This window comes from Musa acuminata, unplaced genomic scaffold (genome assembly GCF_036884655.1).
Source record: "Musa acuminata AAA Group cultivar baxijiao unplaced genomic scaffold, Cavendish_Baxijiao_AAA HiC_scaffold_1044, whole genome shotgun sequence".
Lineage (NCBI taxonomy): Eukaryota > Viridiplantae > Streptophyta > Magnoliopsida > Zingiberales > Musaceae > Musa > Musa acuminata.
In genome coordinates this window covers 115,076-137,331 of record NW_027021258.1, presented here as the reverse complement: position 1 = coordinate 137,331, position 22,256 = coordinate 115,076, and the positions used below count along the sequence as shown (strand labels likewise).

The 22,256-nt window shown below is 32.3% G+C and overlaps 1 protein-coding gene across 1 annotated transcript; it reads right to left on the bottom strand.

Moving 5' to 3' along the window:
- Nucleotides 1-16,349: 16,349 nt before the first annotated feature.
- Nucleotides 16,350-20,871, bottom strand: LOC135665763 (cell division cycle 20.2, cofactor of APC complex-like). Its single transcript, XM_065177399.1, has 2 exons — nucleotides 19,066-20,871; nucleotides 16,350-18,695 (listed from the first exon to the last, which is right to left on the bottom strand). The coding sequence occupies exon 1, from the start codon at nucleotides 20,526-20,528 to the stop codon at nucleotides 19,242-19,244; it is 1,287 nt and encodes a 428-aa protein (XP_065033471.1). The 5' UTR covers nucleotides 20,529-20,871; the 3' UTR covers nucleotides 16,350-18,695; nucleotides 19,066-19,241.
- Between the last annotated feature and the right edge of the window lie 1,385 nt (nucleotides 20,872-22,256).

Genomic DNA, 22,256 nt, shown 5'->3' with positions numbered 1-22,256 from the left:
AAGCACCTAGTAGATGGATCTTTTCTGGATGGCTCCACGTCAAGCACGAAATATTCAAACCATTTGAAACACGAGGGTAACAAAAAAAATCTGACCAGTATGAATAACTATTATTCTGGATAACAAGAGTGAGCTAAGCATATGTGCATTAATAAAAAAAATACTAGATGATCTCATTGGTAATTGATAAGACATTCATTCTCTTGTTCTTCGATGCGTAATTTCACAACATAAAATAGATTTCTAGTTTTACAATTCAAACACCAACAACCACTAATCAAGAGAAAAAGAAGGTTGTATATGCACCATCCCCTTCTTGCAAAGGGTACACGCACCGTTGGCCACGAGCTTCTTGTTTGTCTTGATCAGGCTATGGAGTTTCCTGAGGATCATCAATGTCCACCGCATTAGCCTTGTCCATAAGGCCAATGATAGTTTACAAGATGTACATGACGATGGCAAGAGGCACAGAGGTAGAGGTGTTGGAAGGGATGGTAACTTTGGTGATGGAGACTTCAAATGCTTACCCAATATTCATTTTGTTTCTCCATTACATCCAACAAGATCATCAATATATTATTAAAAAAATGATGACTTAAATAATTCAATCGGAATTATTATGTCAAATTCAAACTTGGTACCACATGTGATATTACTGGAATCGCAATAAATAATCACAACCGCTCCTGCTACCTTAATCTCAGTAAACAAATAGGGAAGTTGGAAACATGAAATACCAACTCAAAGGTCGGTGTTATACTTACAAAAGAAAAATTTCAGATATAGTGCTTGGATGCTGAAACTTGTGGTAAATGACCACAACAGTAGAATTGAAAAAATACTGAAATAGTAGCCATGTTATTAATTGGTGAACATTTATATGAAACATAACAAGCTTGTCTATCAAGCTCATGAACATTGCTACTACTCTTCTACAGCTACAACTGATTCAGCAAGATAAATCCCAAAGACTGAAACAATCACAAATCAGAACCTTCAGATTCAATGAAGATCCTGTTAATCGGAAGGACCCGAACTACTCCACTATCACCATAATGAAGCATTTGTGAACTATTGATCTAGTAAGCTAACTTCCAAAATTTAGAACCTGCATTATATCCCATTTGGCACCATTTTTCCAGCCCTATCTTAGGATCAGAAGTGTATCTATGTTGCAGAAGACCTAGTCTATTCATGGAAAGACATGTAAATTTGATATTTTTATTCATTTCACAGGGAAAAACATAATAAACAGAATTACAATGCCTCACCTTTATCAAGCTCATAGATTTATTTGTTTGGTATCTCTTTACTATTATGAAATATACTGTGGTTTACAATTCTCTTAGGTTGAAATAACTGCTTTCTACAGAAATTATGACGCATCTTACTAAAATCAGAAATGCATTGAAGTAATTCTTGGAATAATTGAACTCTTCAAACAAGTTTGCAATATTTCATTAAAAATTTCAGAAGGCTTAACAAAAAGAGAGAGGGGGGACCAATTCACTAATTCAAATGAAGGTAAAGTATGTGTTTAAGCTGAGCTTCTGGTTTGAATGATACATTGCCCAAAGATGTAAACATTCAGAGTCTTGCGAGTTCTTTCTGCATTCTTTCATTTTGTTAGTTCATTTTTTACAAACAATGTTTAGCATATCATCTTGCATGTTTAAATTTGTCCACTTTTGGGAAAAAAAAGTACACTGTTTGTTCATTCATGTAACCCAAAATAACTAAAATTGAAAAGCCCTTGCTTTTAACTAAAAGTCTTAGTCACTAAAATTGGTTGCCATGTTGACAAACTACGTAGTTGTCTTGTAGTAAAATTCCACATGTTACCATAAATAAAGTTAATACCCATAAAAATGAATTAGAACTACTCTTGTAAACAAATTGAAATAAACAAAAAACACAACAAAAAATAATATTTTCAATCTCAGTCCGTTATCGGTTTCAATAATATATCAGAGTCGTATGGTACTGGTATATAAGATAGTATACCAACATGTTCCGCCTGGTATACAAACAAGTTGTTAGTCATTTTTTATCATTAACAAATTTGAATGAAAGAGAAAGAGATACTATAATCCAGAGTCCAAACAATAGATTATAGACATCATCAAGGTATTTATTTAGAATGTGATATTTTAGACTAAAAAAAAAACTTGGTAGATCTTTTCAAATTTCAACTATGCTTCTCTTCCGCTAAAATTTGAGCTCTAATACTGCTTTATATTTATAAAATGACCTTTTCAAGTATGCATCTCCCTTCCTCTAAAATGTAATTTCTAACAATGCCTTATATTTATTAAATGATAACTGTATTTTTTATAATTAATTCTTAATGAAGACATACAAAATGGCAACAATTAACATATTTTAGCCAATTAACAAGTATTCCTAATCACCATATTCTACCTTTTGTAAACTTTATTTCAATTACATCTATTTTTTAAAAAATCAAAATGTTCATTCCTTAAAAGCTAAGTAATGCATTACATCAAAACTAAGGAGGCATGTTAAGAGTATTTTTTCTTTGTTGACTGTATCTTTTAAATTATAAAATATGTTATCATTGATGCAATAGGTGTTTGAGGGCAAGGAAATTAGCAGAGATCCTTGATCGAGTGAACTATGTTTGTTTGAGTTAATGAAGTTCAGGTAGAGGCCCAATAGGCACTCGTCATGTCTCTTATTAGATAACTATGTTTTGGATCGAATAGGTGTAGTCTATAGGAATGCCCTTGAAGATTTTGATTCTGTGATAAACTATTATGGATTTTTAAGATTTGAGAAAAATATATTCTTAGACTAAGACAACTTTTGTGAAATTTTTAATTTTCATAAATTTGTAAACATTTCTCTAACATCTTTATCAACATAAGTAGATTTTTAATTTTTCATGTTTTTATTGTGTTAAATCTTATTTAAACATTTTTCAGACTGCTTTCAATTAAATCATATTTTCCTAATTATTTTAAATATTTTATATGTTTTGTTTGTGTTATATGTCTTTGTCAACTTCTTCTTAATTGTTATCAATATTTCTTTCTAAAATTATCTATTATTTTTTCTCATGACAAAGGAAATTTAGTTATACTCCCAATTTGGTGGCAAATTTCATTAAACAGAACAAAATAATTTGGAATTTTACCAAAAACAACTGTATTATGTTTAAAAGTCATAAAAAATAATTTATGTACTCCAAATTATTTTCCTCAAAATTTTTTTCATGTTTGGATTTTAGATAGCCATAATTAAAGTAACCAAGGTATATTGACAATAAGGATTGATGTTATTGATGTTCTGCCTGACTTGGTATGATATATTGACAACAAGGATTGACGTTCTAACAGAGTCAATTTGACAACATCAATCCGATCATTTGCTAGCATTAATTAATATATTGTACATTCCTAAAGATTTCAACTAACAATTTTTGTATTTTTGTGTTATATCACATCATATTGCGTTAGAATTGGTACCAATATTCAATTCATTCATCGAAGTTGGAAAGTACATGAAAAGCAAAAACAACTACATACAAACATAGCATACAAATCCAAGAGGGACAAGCATACGGGTCAACGATTAAGTTTTAATACCATATTACATGAAAAAATAAAAGAAGAAAAACAACATAAAGAATTACAGGGCATGACAATTTGCTTTATAAACAATAGAAGATGTTCATCAAAACTAAGTAGCTAGCTTCCTATTTAGTGATAAAAAAGAATATGATATGAGCCAAAGGTGTCATGATTCAGTTATGCATCTACTTTTATACCCAAATCTAGTGATTCTACAAAGCCTAACCTATGGAGACTAAAAATAAAAGTTTCAAATTACCATATCAAAACGTAACTGATTGAGTGTACCTTCAAAATGTATGGATAAGTACATGTGTTTTAACCTGATTAAGAAGCATCTTTTATTGAGATATCAGTTGAATGCTGCACAAATATGTTCCAATTAACAACTAGCTTTGTATGATACCTTTATAATTTGCTTTGCTAGTCATTTCAATTTGAGTGAGATTTTATTTACACTTAATATTTCACATTGTACATTTACCATCATAGAATTACAAATTAATTATTTTAGAAGTAATAACATGATAAGCAAAAAGGACCATAAAAATTACAAAAGGATGTTCTTTGAGTATCGAGTTGAGTAAAGTCAATTTAGCTAAAGCATAGCAAACAATATAAAATGCCACATTATAAAACCTTATTAACTATAGTAATGATTGCATCATAAATGCATAAGAACTTCTAGCTAACAACACATCATAAAAATTTATAGATCCAATGTTAAGGGCACAAAATTGCAGACGTGACTTCAGCAACATTTCAAGAGCCCATGTAATTCTCTCAATTTGGATAAGTGAACATAAACAAAAACTTCGGATCAGTGAGCATAACTAAAATCTTGATCACAAGCACTACAAAATGCTATTGGAAGTTGAATCTAGACAACATAAGAGCTAATAATCAAAGAAAAGACATTCTACCAAGTGACACTATCCCATAATTCCATATCCACATATTGCAATCGCCATCATCTGAGAAATGACCAAACTGAAACCATCAACAATTGAGTCCCAAATCCAAGACATTCAAATAAGAAGCATCCCAATAATCTTCAGTTCATTTGAATTCTTCCCCAAACAAGCTCAAGTAATCAGTAGGTTGCATGTGCCTGGTTACTTCAGTTTTAACAATTTCATCAAATATTGAAGACAGACCCAACTATTCAAGTACAAAATTGCCAAATCAGGTTGTAAATTGATTTGATAAGAAACCATATCCATTCACATAATATGCATGAAAAAATAATTTAATTAACATTAGTTTCTTCATAAACTTATTGTGGAATCCTCTAAACTAAGAAAGAACACTTTTAAACACGTGGAAAGCCAAAAAGCAAAAGAATTTCTATTAAGTAATATGGAACACATCATCTATAATTATTTCAATGTTTGACACAAAATATTACAGAACAAAATGCAAAGAAGAAACAGAAGAACATCTGTAACTAACAATGTGGAGACTTGTTCATTTAAATGGCAGTCCAAATCCTTTGAGAAGATGGACCTGCATAGCCATCGTGTCTCTCACAATTCAATTGGAGATTCATATATGTCATTACAGCTGCCAATAAAAAGTTCAAAAAAAAATTAACCATCAAGTTTTAGTTCACAAAGTCAAATAGAGTGGAGTAGTTTACCTCATCATGTTCCAAGGATTGTCAATCTTGATCCAACCAATTTAGAATGATACCAACCGGTACGGGCGATACGTACCGGTCCGACGACATACCGGTTTGCGGACCACCCGCTACCGGACAGAACATGCTAGAGTGCTACAATGCTACAGTAAGAGGAAGAAATATTTAAAACTGCTCGGTAACAGTGATACAGTGCTCCAATGGTCAAATTGACCATTGGAACCCTTTCTTATGGTATTTAAAAACCCTTCTTCTCCTTTATTTCACTCCATTACATTCTCATACTCTCTTAAACTATCTCAAACTCTTTTTTTCTCACATTTGTTCTCTCCTAAACTCTTCAAAACAACGATTTATAAATTGAATCGAGGCTAATTTAGGAAGATTAAGAGGAAGAACTTTCTAATCAAGAGGTATATTTACATAAGGATAATCCGTACTAAACTGAAATATGAACCTTGCATAAGATATTCTTCAAAGCCTGAAAAAGATATATGATACTATTCTTACCTAATTTACATTGATTTTACTAAACTTATGCTATTACTATATTTATTTCTAACATAAAAATCCTATCCTAACTTTTTTTTTATTTTTAGGTATTTTCGGAGGGTTTTACACCTAAATTAGGTGTACCGCTCGGTACACCCTGACGTACCGCTCAGTATACGGTACTGTACCATACCGAGCCAACCTCGAAATACTAATACGGTACGGTATTGCATACCTTGATCCAACCTATAAAATTTCACCATTAAGAGCCTTATCCACATGCTGTGGTTTCCCGTCCTAACAATTATCATCCATAGAAAGCATACTTGTTGGTTTCTTATATGAGTAACTTACATTATGGACAATGCTAGTTCATGATATATAAGTTACACATTCCCAATATTTGCATGTTAGTCCATAAAAGAAGTCACTTAAATCAAGGATTGAAATTTTGTACTATACCAAAATTTCAAGACTTATTCGATACGGTATGATACTATATACCGAGTGGTATATTTTGGTATACCGTTGTGTGTGTGTGTGTGTATATATGTATGTATATATATATATGTATATATATATATATATATACATATATATATAGGTAAGCTGCACAGTTTACCTCTATGCGGGGTGATGTGCAGATAAAAAAAAAATTACGACATCTAAAAAACAAAAATATTGCGATAATGCCCGAGGCAACATTGCCCAATAAGAGAAGAAAAAAAAAAATCTTCGCTTCTCTCCGCCCCACAAGCCGATGCCTCTTCTCCCGTGCACAGATGAGAAGTCGTCGACAGACGAGGAGGAGAGAGGTGACATCCAGGTTTTACCTTTTTTTCCTATTTCTTTCTTCGTCTTCTCCCTCTTCTTTCTTCTCCCTCGATCACCGTCGATAATAACACCTCAATCGATAACGATAATGCCTTAATTGATGGTACCGCTCGGTAGCGGGCTATCCGTGTACTGGTCTATTGACGGACCGGTATGTACCGCCCGGTACGAGCAGTATCATTCGGTATTGCAGACCTTGATTTAAAGAACTAATGGGCACTTTAAATGTTAGAACTAGGAACAGAAAACTCTATTTCTCATAATAACTGGAGAGGTCAATATATGTTGCATCAATTTATTGTGACGGACTAGTCTTACCATGAAACAGTTAGGATCATGCTTATGAGTACTAACATGTTTTCAACACTGGCTTTTTATGGCCTTAAGCAACCCTCCACCTTTTTCATTCGGGCTTGGGACCGACATTGGCGGTGTTAGAAACATTGGTACTCATAACAAGAAATCAAGTAAAGAAACTAATTTTCTTTGAGAAAGATCAAAATTGAAACACCTAGCAGGAATTTAAAAGTGACAATTGTAGATCCGAAAAATAAGTATACTTCGGTCTAATTAGACAACAAAGAGGCCTTTGAATCATGGCACTACTCGCTTTTTTAAACCTAACAATGAGAAACATTTTTTGCCAACACATAAAAACATAAGAAAGTTTGTTTTCTCTATGGCTGTGATTTTGGTGAAGGAGGAAATTAAGCATAGCCATCTCTGAACATATCACTAACCTATGATACAATGACTTCCAATGCAGAAAATCCTGGAGAAAATGAAGTTCTCGATTGAGGCATTCACATCAACATAATAACTCTACTAGATTGAACATGTTTCATCTTGTTAACAACTAAGCAAAAATTTATTTACGCCTAACACATACTTATATAAGATAAATTTGTCCATTTAAATTTGTTCTTCTTAACCTTGCCTCCTGCCTAACGTTCAAGGTGAGAACATTTTTAATTAACCTAGTCTATTGGTACTCCATTTGTGCTAAGGAAACCCAACTATATAAATATTTATCCTATTCGTTTCATGAAAGATGCAATCTTTACGCAACTTTTATTCAATTTTCAGATCCATATATCAACTGGGTAGCTTGTCCTAATATCTTAATGAGGGAATGCCTTGGAAGATGAAGAGATAGCTCCATTAACAAGTGTACTAAAATAAAAAAAATCAGAAATTAAGAAAATATGGGAAGACTCTTTCTGATAATAATTTATAAAAAAGAACACAATTAAATTGATTACACTATCATGGACTTGAGTTAAAGAGACATTGTAATACAAAAAAAATGTTCAAATTTTGTCACACCATCGAGGAATTAAGTTATATCATTTTTCTTGTTGTGATCAATTGCAACTTTTATTTCGGCATATCCTAAGAGTTTTGCAAGAATATATAGAATTTTTGAAACTTGAATCATATAATGTAAACTATCCGTCCAACCCATTATTTGCTTACTTTTGTCTAGATTAGTTGACATAAACTAATTAGACATCTTGTTTCTGTAGGATTTCATTCCAATACATACATTTTTAGTTTAGCAACTTAAGATCCAATATACAAAAACCAAAAACTTATAATGAATAACAAATATATGTTCAGGACAAGGATTATAATGAATAATAAATGTATGTTCAGGACAAGGATTGAAATTTCATACAATATCGGAGTTTTGAGATTCGCTCGGTATGATATGGTACTTACTGTATACCGAGAGGTACATTCGATATATATATATATAACATAAAAAGGGGCGATTGCCTCGTCACCCTTTTTGGTACGTGGGGAGGGTTTCTTCTCCCACGCGAGCAAAAAAACAAGCGACGTCACTTTGTTTTACTTATAAATTAACATATGACTTCTAAATTTTTTGCAAAATCAGTTAACTTAGTATACCAATAAAATGCATTGAAGTAATTCTTGAAATAATTGAACTCTTCAAAACGATTTGCAATATTTCATTAACAAATTCAGAAGGCTTAACAGAGAGAGAGAGATGGGGGACCAATTCACTAATTCAAATGAAGGTAAAGTGTGTGTTTAAGCTAAGCTTCTGGTTCGAATGATACATTGCCCCAAGATATAAACGTTCAGAATCTTACGAGTTCTTCCTGCATTCTTTCATTTTGTTAGTTCATTTTTGACAAACAATATCTAGCATATCAGCTTGGATATATAAATTTGTCCACTTTTGGGAAAAAAAAAGTACACTTGTTGTTCATTCATATACAAATTCTCTCAAATTTTATTCCAAAGTGGGAGGCTTCAAGTCAAACACTAACAAGCACCTAGTAGATGGATCTTTTCTGGATGGCTCCACGTCAAGCTAACTTCCAAACTTTAGAACTGCATTATATCCCATTTGACACCATTTTTCAAGCCCTATCTTAGGATCAAAAGTGTATCTATGTTGCAGAAGACCTAGTCTATTCATGGAAAGACATGTAAATTTGATATTTTTATTCATTTCACAGGGAAAACCATAATAAACAGAATTACAATGCCTCACCTTTATCAAGCTCATAGATTTATTTGTTTGGTATCTCTTTACTATTATGAAATATACTGTGGTTTACAATTCTCTTTGGTTGAAATAACTGCTTTCTACAGAAATTATGACGCATCTTACTAAAATCAGAAATGCATTGAAGTAATTCTTGGAATAATTGAACTCTTCAAACAAGTTTGCAATATTTCATTAAAAAATTCAGAAGGCTTAACAAAAAGAGAGAGGGGGGACCAATTCACTAATTCAAATGAAGGTAAAGTATGTGTTTAAGCTGAGCTTCTAGTTTGAATGATACATTGCCCAAAGATGTAAACATTCAGAGTCTTGCGAGTTCTTCCTACATTCTTTCATTTTGTTAGTTCATTTTTTACAAACAATGTTTAGCATATCATCTTGCATGTTTAAATTTGTCCACTTTTGGGAAAAAAAAGTACACTGTTTGTTCATTCATGTAACCCAAAATAACTAAAATTGAAAAGCCCTTGCTTTTAACTAAAAGTCTTAGTCACTAAAATTGGTTGCCATGTTGACAAACTACGTAGTTGTCTTGTAGTAAAATTCCACATGTTACCATAAATAAAGTTAATACCCATCAAAATGAATTAGAACTACTCTTGTAAACAAATTGAAGTAAACAAAATACACACCAAAAAATAATATTTTCAATCTCAATCCGTTATCGGTTTCAATAATATATCAGAGTCGTATGGTACTGGTATATAAGATAGTATACCAACATGTTCCGCCTGGTATACAAACAAGTTATTAGTCATTTTTTATCATTAACAAATTTGAATGAAAGAGAAAGAGATACTATAATCCAGAGTCCAAACAATAGATTATAGACATCATCAAGGTATTTATTTAGAATGTGATATTTTAGACTAAAAAAAAAACTTGGTAGATCTTTTCAAATTTCAACTATGCTTCTCTTCCCCTAAAATTTGAGCTCTAATACTGATTTATATTTATAAAATGACCTTTTCAAGTATGCATCTCCCTTCCTCTAAAATGTAATTTCTAACAATGCCTTATATTTATTAAATGATAACTGTATTTTTTATAATTAATTCTTAATGAAGACACACAAAATGGCAACAATTAACATATTTTAGCCAATTAACAAGTATTCCTAATCACCATATTCTACCTTTTGTAAACTTTATTTCAATTACATCTATTTTTTAAAAAATCAAAATGTTCATTCCTTAAAAGCTAAGTAATGCATTACATCAAAACTAAGGAGGCATGTTAAGAGTATTTTTTCTTTGTTGACTGTATCTTTTAAATTATAAAATATGTTATCATTGATGCAATAGGGGTTTGAGGGCAAGGAAATTAGCAGAGATCCTTGATCGAGTGAACTATGTTTGTTTAAGTTAATGAAGTTCAGGTAGAGGCCCAGTAGGCACTCGTCATGTCCCTTATTAGATAACTATGTTTTGGATCGAATAGGTGTAGTCTATAGGAATGCCCTTGAAGATTTTGATTCTGTGATAAACTATTATGGATTTTTAAGATTTGAGAAAAATATATTCTTAGACTAAGACAACTTTTGTGAAATTTTTAATTTTCATAAATTTGTAAACATTTCTCTAACATCTTTATCAACATAAGTAGATTTTTAATTTTTCATGTTTTTATTGTGTTAAATCTTATTTAAACATTTTTCAGACTGCTTTCAATTAAATCATATTTTCCTAATTATTTTAAATATTTTATATGTTTTGTTTGTGTTATATGTCTTTGTCAACTTCTTCTTAATTGTTATCAATATTTCTTTCTAAAATTATCTATTATTTTTTCTCATGACAAAGGAAATTTAGTTATACTCCCAATTTGGTGGCAAATTTCATTAAACAGAACAAAATAATTTGGAATTTTACCACAAACAACTGTATTATGTTTAAAAGTCATAAAAAATAATTCATGTACTCCAAATTATTTTCCTCAAAATTTTTTTCATGTTTGGATTTTAGATAGCCATAATTAAAGTAACTAAGGTATATTGACAATAAGGATTGATGTTATTGATGTTCTGCCTGACTTGGTATGATATATTGACAACAAGGATTGACGTTCTAACAGAGTCAATTTGACAACATCAATCCGATCATTTGCTAGCATTAATTAATATATTGTACATTCCTAAAGATTTCAACTAACAATTTTTGTATTTTTGTGTTATATCACATCATATTGCGTTAGAATTGGTACCAATATTCAATTCATTCATCGAAGTTGGAAAGTACATGAAAAGCAAAAACAACTACATACAAACAAAGCATACAAATCCAAGAGGGACAAGCATACGGGTCAACGATTAAGTTTTAATACCATATTACATGAAAAAATAAAAGAAGAAAAACAACATAAAGAATTACAGGGCATGACAATTTGCTTTATAAACAATAGAAGATGTTCATCAAAACTAAGTAGCTAGCTTCCTATTTAGTGATAAAAAAGAATATGATATGAGCCAAAGGTGTCATGATTCAGTTATGCATCTACTTTTATACCCAAATCTAGTGATTCTACAAAGCCTAACCTATGGAGACTAAAAATAAAAGTTTCAAATTACCATATCAAAACGTAACTGATTGAGTGTACCTTCAAAATGTATGGATAAGTACATGTGTTTTAACCTGATTAAGAAGCATCTTTTATTGAGATATCAGTTGAATGCTGCACAAATATGTTCCAATTAACAACTAGCTTTGTATGATACCTTTATAATTTGCTTTGCTAGTCATTTCAATTTGAGTGAGATTTTATTTACACTTAATATTTCACATTGTACATTTACCATCATAGAATTACAAATTAATTATTTTAGAAGTAATAACATGATAAGCAAAAAGGACCATAAAAATTACACAAGGATGTTCTTTGAGTATCGAGTTGAGTAAAGTCAATTTAGCTAAAGCATAGCAAACAATATAAAATGCCACATTATAAAACCTTATTAACTATAGTAATGATTGCATCATAAATGCATAAGAACTTCTTGCTAACAACACATCATAAAAATTTATAGTTCCAATGTTAAGGGTATAAAATTGCAGACTTGACTTCAGCAACATTTCAAGAGCCCATGTAATTCTCTCAATTTGGATAAGTGAACATAAACAAAAACTTCGGATCAGTGAGCATAACTAAAATCTTGATCACAAGCACTACAAAATGCTATTGGAAGTTGAATCTAGACAACATAAGAGCTAATAATCAAAGAAAAGACATTCTACCAAGTGACACTATCCCATAATTCCATATCCACATATTGCAATCGCCATCATCTGAGAAATGACCAAACTGAAACCATCAGCAATTGAGTCCCAAATTTCATCAAGACAAACACACCAACATTAACACCTAAAGGTCGAGGAGAGGTCATAAACTAATCCTTATCAAGCTATGACAAATAACAATCACCAAGAGAGAACTCTAAGATCACAAGAAAGGTAGCTTTGCATTTAATATTCCATTTAAAATCACAAAAATATTTAAAGATGGACATTTGTCTTCATGATTTCTTACTTCTTGAGATTCTCTTCAATTTTTTTAAAAAAATTTCTGACCTAGTTCCTAGCTCAGAGCACCATTAACATAACCAAAAAAACTGATAGCACCAACACTTGAGAGTAAATAAATCTAAATCACCATTGTTGAAATTGTATGACACCCAATGGTTATAACCAATCATACAGCATTTTAGAAAATGATAGTAGCTACCCATGATATCTTCACTTCTTGTTGTTGTTGGTACAATGAACAATCTGAATCTTGAACGAGGCAAATACACAAAGATGCACAAATTACTAAATATGGCATGTCACGTAAAACTAGATAACTGACATCAATAAAATATTTCCTATATAAGATTAGAGAATGGACTACATAACAGCAGAAAAAAAATATCTCAGATAGATTTATTTTCTGAATTTCTATATTCATGACCAAGGTCTGCAATACCGAATTGTACCGCCCAGTACGAACAGTACATACCGGTACGCAGACCGCCCGCTATCGGGTGGTACATTCAAAAAAACCTCGTATCGAACGATACGATATAATATCGAGCGGTAACGGTCGAAATTTCAACCGTTACCGCCCGGCACAAGTCGGTAACGGTCGATTTCGATCATTACCGCACTGTAGCAGTGCTACAGTGCTCCAACGGACAATTTGACCGTTGGAGCCCTTTCTCATTCTATTTAAGCTATTCTTCTCCCCTATTTCATTATACTCTCTTAAACTCTCTCTCAAACTTTTTTTTCTCTCCTAAACTCTACAAAACAACGATTTGTGAATTCAATCGAGGCTAATTTGGGAAGATTAAGAGAAAGAGCTTTCTAATCAAGAGATATGTATTAGCTTTCTTTAATTAGAGAGTAATTAAGATCTTTAACATTATGATTAGTATGTTTCATACATATTAAATATTGAATAATATTTATGATAGTAAAATAAGTTTAATTAAGTTTTATTAAAGTTATTTAATGCTATGATTAGTCATTTTAATGATGATTTAATCGAAATTTATTCGATTTTATATCAATTAAATGTCTTTAATACCTATTAGGGTATTTGTCATGTTTATAGTGTTGAAAGAGAAGTAATTAGTGAAAAATTAACTATGTTAATCGTATAATTAGTGTAGATAAATAATGATTTTATCATAATTTAAATCATATTGGATTAAAATTACATATTTGAATCATATTGATCCCATTGACCTCCAATTCTACAACGAAGATTCAGAGCCAATGTTAGATTGGGTGGAGGCCCGTCATTCGTTTTGGTGGTAAAATCAACAATCAGGTATATCTACATATGTAATTATTTAATTAATTTAAATTTTAGAGTTTATATTGTAATAAAATAGTCTAACAATTCAAATGATTTTTCTGTAGATATTTCAATCTATAACGGGCTGAAATACGAACCTCGAACAAAACTATCTCAAAGCCCGAAAAAGATATGTGATACTATTCTTACCTAATTTACATTGATTTTGCTAAACTTATACTATTACTATATTTATTTATATCTTGAAAACCCTATCCTAACTTTTTTTTTATTTTCAGGTATTTTCGGAGAGTTTAACGGACTGAAATCAGGTGTACCGCTCGGTGCACCTGGGGGTATCGCTCGGTACACCGTACCATACCGTACCGAGCCCAGGTCGAAACACCGGTACGGTACGATATTGCGAACCTTGTTCATGACAACCAAAGCAATAATATACTCCTAAATTCTAGACATCTAGAAATGCATACTTAGAGCAATGAGGAAACTATTTGCTGCCTCATGTTCAAATGTGGGAAAAAAAACAATTTTGAAAAGTGGAGCCAACAACTGAAAGTCCAACAACTAATTGTGCGAAGTCTTTAAGTGACTCATCAACAGCGAAGGTATTATGTTCAGTACCTTTACATGCAAATCCAACAAGGTAGGAAAACCTATATTATTAATATGATAAATTGTCAGTTTTAAAATGATAAAACGATTAGTTAAATATCAGCTACAGAATATATAGTCAGAATAGTGCAAAGTGGAAAACACACAAATAAAAGAGAAAAAACAAAGTCTAAAGGAATCAAAATGTGTCTAAAAATATTATCAATGAATGATATATAATAAAGAGCAGTATCTAAAATGCAATTCCAGAATTTGATAGGTCTTTTTTTTGCTTTCTTACGGAACAGAGAGACTAATAGAAGTCACAATTCTTTGTTAGTAATGAGTAATGACAACTAATTTGTTCGAAAGATTATGGAATGTTATTATTGATGAATAATATAACACAAGGAGAAAAAACAAAGTCTAAAGGAATCAAAACATGTCTAAAAATATTATTGATGAATGATCTGTAATAGAAGAGCAATATCTAGAATGCAATCCAGAATTTGATAAGATCTCTTTTTTTCTTTCTTACATAACAGAAAGACTAATAGAAGTCACAATTCTTTGTTAGTAATTATAACTAATTTGATAAAAAGATTACAAAATGTTAAGAGGCAGGCCAGAAGTTAGACAAGAAAGAGAATTAATTAGAGTAGTAGACTTTTCAATGATAAAATTTGAGAAACCACCATAGATACTTTCTAGTAAAGGAGTAACCAAAATATTCAATAAAGAAAGGATACTTGAACCTGATTCTCAAATTCCAGTAAATGAAACATCAATGCTCTAAGTCTCTTTGTCCCTGAATGAAAAAAAAAAAGCAATGTGCCTTGATTATAACATGAATGAAAGGTAAGCCTCAACATATGACTGAAGCATCACAAATGGCAATCTATGAGAAAATTGTTAGAGGTGAAATATCTTTAAGCATGAAACAATTTGCAAACAACTTAATCTATAATCAGTGACGTTAGGCAAAATCTCATTGTATGAAGCTGAAAATATTGACGGTTATGACTAATAGTAGACATTTGTTATAATATTGACAATTATGGAAAGACCCTTACCGTAAATTTATGGAGGAAAAGGAGAAAAAGAGGAAAAAATATGATGGAACTTAAAAATGGTGTCCATATTCCTTCTTAAAATCCATATGCAGGCTCAACAAAAAAACAACATATGACTTCTAAATTTTTTACAAAACCAGTTCACTTAGTATATCACTAAAATGCATTGAAGTAATTCTTGGAATAATTAAACTCTTCAAAACAATTTGAAATATTTCATTAAGAAGTTCAGAAAGCACAGAAAAAGAGGCGAGGACCAATTCATTAATTCAAATGAAGGAAAAGTGTGTTTAAGTTGAGCTTCTAGTTTGAATGATACATTGTCCAAAGATGTAACATTCAGTCTTGCGAGTTCTTCCGGCTTTCTTTCATTTTGTTAGTTCATTTATGACAAACAATGTCTAGCATATCAGCTTGGAGATTTTATATAAAGTCGTCCACTTTTGGAAAAAAAAAGTAAACTAGTTGTTCATTCATGTTACAAATTCTCTCAAATTTATATTCAAAGTGTGAGGCTTCAAGTCAAACACTAACAAGCACCTAGTAGAAGGATCTTTTATGGATGGCTCCACATCAGGTACGAAATATTCAGACCATTTGAAATAGAGGGGAGAATAACAAAATCTAACCAGTATGAATAATTATTATTCTGGATAATAAGGGTGAGCTAACCATATGTGCATCAATAAAAAAATGCATAATTTCACAACATAAAACTGATTTCTAGTTTTATAATTCAAACACCAACAACCATTAATCAAGAGAAAAAGAAGGTTGTATATGCACCTTCCCCGTGTTGCAAAGGGTGCACGCACCGTTGGCCATGAGCTTCACTGCAGCTTCTTGTTTGTCTCGATCAAGCTCTGGAGCTTTCTGAGGATCATCAATCTCCACCGCATTAGCCTTATCCATAAGGCCAATGATAGTTTACAAGATATATATGATGATGGCAAGGGGCACAGAGGTAAAGGTGTTGGAAGGGATGGTAACTTTGGTGATGGAAACTTCAAATGCTTACCCAATATTCAATTTGTCTCTCCATTACAACCAACAAGATCATGAATAGATTATTAAAAAAAATGATGACTTAAATAAATCAATCAGAATTATCATGTCAAATTCAAACTTGGTACCACATGTGATATTACTGGAATCGCAATAAATAATCACAACCGCTGCTGCTACCTTAATCTCAGTAAACAAATAGGGAAGTTGGAAACAAGAAATACCAACTCAAAGGTCGGTGTTATACTTACAAAGGCAAATTTCAGATATAGTACTTGGATGCTGAAACTTGTGGTAAATGACCACAATAGCATAATTGAAAAAATATTGAAATAGTAGCCATGTCATTAATTGGTGAACATTTATATGAAACATAGCAAGCTTGTCTATCAAGCTCATGAACATTGCTACCACTCTGCTACAACTACAGCTGATTCAGCAAGATAAATCCAAATCGAAACCTTTAATGAAGATCCTGTTAATCGGAAGGACCCGAACTACTCCACTATCACTATAATGAAGCATTTATGAACTGTTGGTCTAGTAAGCTAACTTCCAAACTTTAGAACTGCATTATATCCCATTTGACACCATTTTTCAAGCCCTATCTTAGGATCAAAAGTGTATCTATGTTGCAGAAGACATAATCTATTCATGGAAAGACATATAAATTTGATATTTTTGTTCATTTCACAGGGAAAAACATAATAAACAGAATTACAATGCCTCACCTTTATCAAGCTCATAGATTTATTTGTTTGGTATCTCTTTACTATTATGGTATATACTATGGTTTGCAGTTCTCTTAGGTTGAGTAACTGCTTTCTACAGAAATTATGACACATCTTACTAAAAACAGAAAATTTTAGGCTTGGATTTCACTCTTGAACTTATCTATATTTTCGAAAAATTTCAAATTGAAAGTTATTCATTTCATGAACAGTTTTTTAAACAATATCTGAGTGGTTGATCAACAGTCTTTTGATTATCAAACACAATTCTAGTTTTGCAACTCCACAATTTTCTAAATTATTTCACCCTCTAAACAAAATCCTGAGATGCTTTAGTATCTTTGTATATGCAAATAAACATTAAAAAAAATACTATTTCAAGTGAAATGAAGTACTCCGTAGTGAAATAAGATCTACACCAAATAAAAGTTTTCACGGGTTCTAGAATGGTCCTAAAAGAACATAAAAAATCTGAAGGCTAATGGATATTTTAGGGAACCTTTAGTCACCCAAAAAATAAAGACATAAGAAGTTACATCTTATATCAAAATTATGCATAGATCTCTTAGTTGTTGAATATGATTATAGTTGTGCAACACCATAAGTTTCCATATTTTCACTCTCTAAGCAAATCCAAAGATGCTTTAATACCTTTGTATCTGTAAATAAAGATTTAGCAAAGACACCATAGCAAGATTTTAAATTCATCATGTGAAAGTACTTTGATCTGGCAATAGAGCTACACAGTTCAATCTTCAAAGTTTCTTAATGGTCCTAAAGGAATATAAAATTCTGAAGTTCAACTTATATCATAGGAAACCTATAGTTAGAAAAGAAAAAAGAAGCATAGGGTCATAGGCAATTACCTCTTATAATGCATAGATCTCACGATTGTCAAACACACTTCTAGATATGCAATGTGATGTCTTCATGTGATAACTAGGCCATATTGAATGTTATAAGAAATCTCAACTCAAAAAAAAATGGAAAAGGAAATCTGAAGTTTGTTATACGGTTCAATCTTCAAAGTTTGTTATGGCAATGTGATATCTTCATGTGATACTTAAGGCCATATTACAAGTGCTTTGTTCTGGCAATAGAGCTATATAGTTCAATCTTATAGTCAGAAACTTATAGTCGGAAACTTATAGTCCTAAAAGAATATAGTCCTAAAAGTTTTTTTATAGTCCAAAGTTTCTTTATAGTCCTAAAAGAATATAAAATTCTTAAGTTTAACTTATATCATAGGAAACTTATAGTCGGAAACAAAAAATAGAAACATAAGGCCATAGGCAATTACCTCTTATAATGCATAGATCTCTCAATTGTCAAACACTCTTCTAGGTGTGCAATGTGATGTCTTCATGTGATACCAAAGCCATATTGAATATCATAAGAAATCTGAACTCAAAAAAGAAAAAAAACAATAAGCATCTATCAGTTTGATCTAATTATGCATGATTAGCATACACAACAAAATATATAGTCTGCACAAAAATTCTCAAACAAAAATGAGATAAAGATAGTAACTTACAAAAAAGAAACACAAGAGAAGCAAATTGAAATCACTTTAAACCACATAATTAGATTATAACAATTGGGCAAAAATTATAGACCACATGTTTCATCAATTGGGCAATAATCATATCGATAACTATGAAATGATAAACAATAAATAGGAAACAAAAATCAAACTCGTAGCTGCAATGATAGTCATGTTGTAAATAAGCCTACTAAAATGCTGTAAAAGGCTGTAAGGCTTCTAACTTACCTTAGGCGGTTGCGCTCATATTTGAAGATCTCGAATCCATGCGCTTGTATGAAAATGTGCTGCCTCTTTGACACCACGAAACTTCCCATTGCAATGTTACCAACAACAGATCTTCATGTCAAGCACTAGAGAAGTCTTTCATTTGGAATCTTAATCATTTCCACCTATCCGCCTTTTCATCTTATGAGAACATTAAATTGGGCAAAGGGCAGTTCAGGTTTTGTTATTTTGGGAGTCTCAAAGATATTCCAAAACCTGACTGTCTCATCTGCTGCTGCAGAAGCTACTACACCTCCCAGTGGACTCCCAGCCAAGGAAAGAACCCGGGATGAATGACCGGAAACCTCAGCCACTCTCGTCATGGATGGGTAATTCCACAAGGTGAGTTGATTGTTCGGCGAACCATGAGAGGTCAGTAATTCAGATTTGTTTTTGTCCCATAGCAAAGCACAAACTTCAGAGCCAGCATCAATCGAGTTCAAGCAAGCACCATTAACGGTGTTCCAAAACTTAACGCAATGATCATTGCAACCTCCACCAGAAGCCAGCAGGTTGCTCCGAGTTGGGCACCAGTCAACGGCCTTCACAATGGAAGTGTGGCTGCTGATCCTGTGAAGCCATTGACGTTGACGTGGATGGTCACGTGAGACAGGCATGCAGGCATCCCATATGTGCACTAGTTTGTCCTGCCCTCCACTCGCCAAATACCGCCCTGACAACACGGACCATTTAAGACTACAAACTCCACGCAGATGCCCATTATAGAAACAGATGAACATGTCATCCTTTCTAAAGTCATAATCAACAACAGTGCCATCAAATCTTCCGACTGTCAAGATTGAATTACTTCTCCACGCAAGTGACAACACAGGGGCCTGGTTCTCATCTTCCATCCCATCCACGACATGTCCTGTTGCTGTATCGATCAGGGATAAATCTGAATTGCCAAATGCGACAGCAAGAACTGCACAGTCTGGCGACCAGCGGATGCAAGTGATAGGTCCTCTGTCTTCTTCGGGTTGTAGAAGCTTAGTCGACTCGTTTGCAGCGTCCCAGAGATACACTGCGTCCTCAAGGCCAATCGCCAACACATTATTGCTTCCCCAGTCGAGGAGATTCAAAACATTATCATCCAACAAGCCGTGGATTACCAAAACCCTCTCTGGTTCTTTAGGGATTCGCCTCTGCTGCTTCTTCTGCGGCCGAATGGGCTCGTCAAACTCGGGCAGCTTGCTGGCCGACGCTTCAGGTGCAGTCTTGAAAGCGAGGATACGAGACCTGTTCTTCAAAATGCACTCGTCAAGAAGCTTTTGGTACGCCACGCTCGATGGGGATTCCCTCGAACCATCACGCTGCGGTCTCGAAGGCCCGGTTAGGGCAAAGCGTGCGTAGTCCATGTCCATCGCCGACCGGAACGGGATGAAGCGGTCGTACTCCACACGCCTAGAACGCGAAGAAGACATATTTTCCAATCGAAACCAGAACGAGACTGGCTAGGTGACGAAAAACGATCGAGAAAACCAGAAAGATCGATCTTCCCACAAGAAAGTCGACAACCAAGAATCGATTAAAAGAACCCCAAGACCAACAAAAATTCTGAACCCTAATCAAAATTTCGACGGATGAAGAACCAAGCGAAACGAAACAAGAGAAAAAAGAAAGGAATGAGATCACCGCAATAAAAATCGAAGGGAAGGACCCTCGCAGCTGTGCCCGTTCGTGTTCGTCGGAGAGCAGTTCCGACCTTCGCAGAACGACGAGATCGCCGAGAGTCGAGAGTCGAGAGCCGAGAGGACGAGAGCGCGCGAGGGGAGAGAAGTTGTTGTGATTGCAACAGAGTGGGCCCTCGGGTTATATAGATGCCACCCATCCCAAGCGTTACATTCTAAAATCGTTCCGTTATATTTACCCAATCTACGTAGCGGATAGTTTGACATCACACCGTTATATGCAGCTATCATCTACGTTAAATTTCGTGTACCTTACTCTTTTAGAATTTGTATGTTAAAGAAACAAGACGTGGTATTTTTTTTGTACGAAGCAATGTTTTTAAACTACTAAAATTATTATTAATATAATGAGATTTGATATTCTTTTATTTGTCACTAAAAAAGAAAATTTTTAAATAATATCTATAAACTGATAATATTTTTATTAATACACTAGGTTTTGAGTCTCAAATTATAATATATCTTATTTTTTATTTTTAATTTAGTATAATATTCATTCACATAAATTATGCATCTAATTAATCCAACAAAAATCAAACAATGAACAATTAGACAAAACTAGAAGTAAATGCTGACCATTCTCAATTTAGATGATAAATAGTTAAATGCTTGAATTATTAAGAAAACATGTTAATTAATCATTTTTCATTATATTAATTTATTATTATTATTCTAACCAAAATTCATTGAAATTTCCTCTTAAATTGTTGGAGCAAAACAATGATATACAAATTTTGATGAAGAAACAAATAAGATATTAAAATAATAAAAATAAAAAGATAAAGTTTAGAAAGAACTTAAAGACATGTAATCGATGTCTTAATATGAAAAACTCATCCTTACATATCGGATTGATCGAGATTCTAATCTCAATATTTAATCCATCTTATCTTTGCGAACATAAATAAATATTATCATAGAGTTAGTTAACTAGCCTCTCTTAGCATATCAAGTAGCCAAATAATAATAATAATAATATTTTTTAAAAATAAAGAGGAGAAATTGTATTGAAATATGAATTAATAAACTATAGCCATTTACAATTCTATTTATAGAGCCTAAAAAGCATCCTAAATGTCATAACTGATATTGTTGTAAGAGACATCCTTTCATTAAAATATCTTTTATGCATATCAAAATTATCTTTACATAATTTTAATTTTTCTCCAAGTCATTAAGCACACCTGAAATTTAAAAAAAATTAAATAGCCTAATGGTTTAAAAAAATTTTATCTAACAAATTTCTAACACAAGAAATGTAAATTATATAATTAATTGTTCAACATTATATCTTTGAATATGTGATAACAATAATGCTCTTAAGTAGTTACACTACAATATATATTTAGAAACAAACATCAGGAAATATGTAAAGAAATATATGCAAGTACTTGTCTGTGACATTCTCATCTGCTCCAGGTTCCTTCAAACACTTTCAAATATCAAAGTAATATCCTCAGC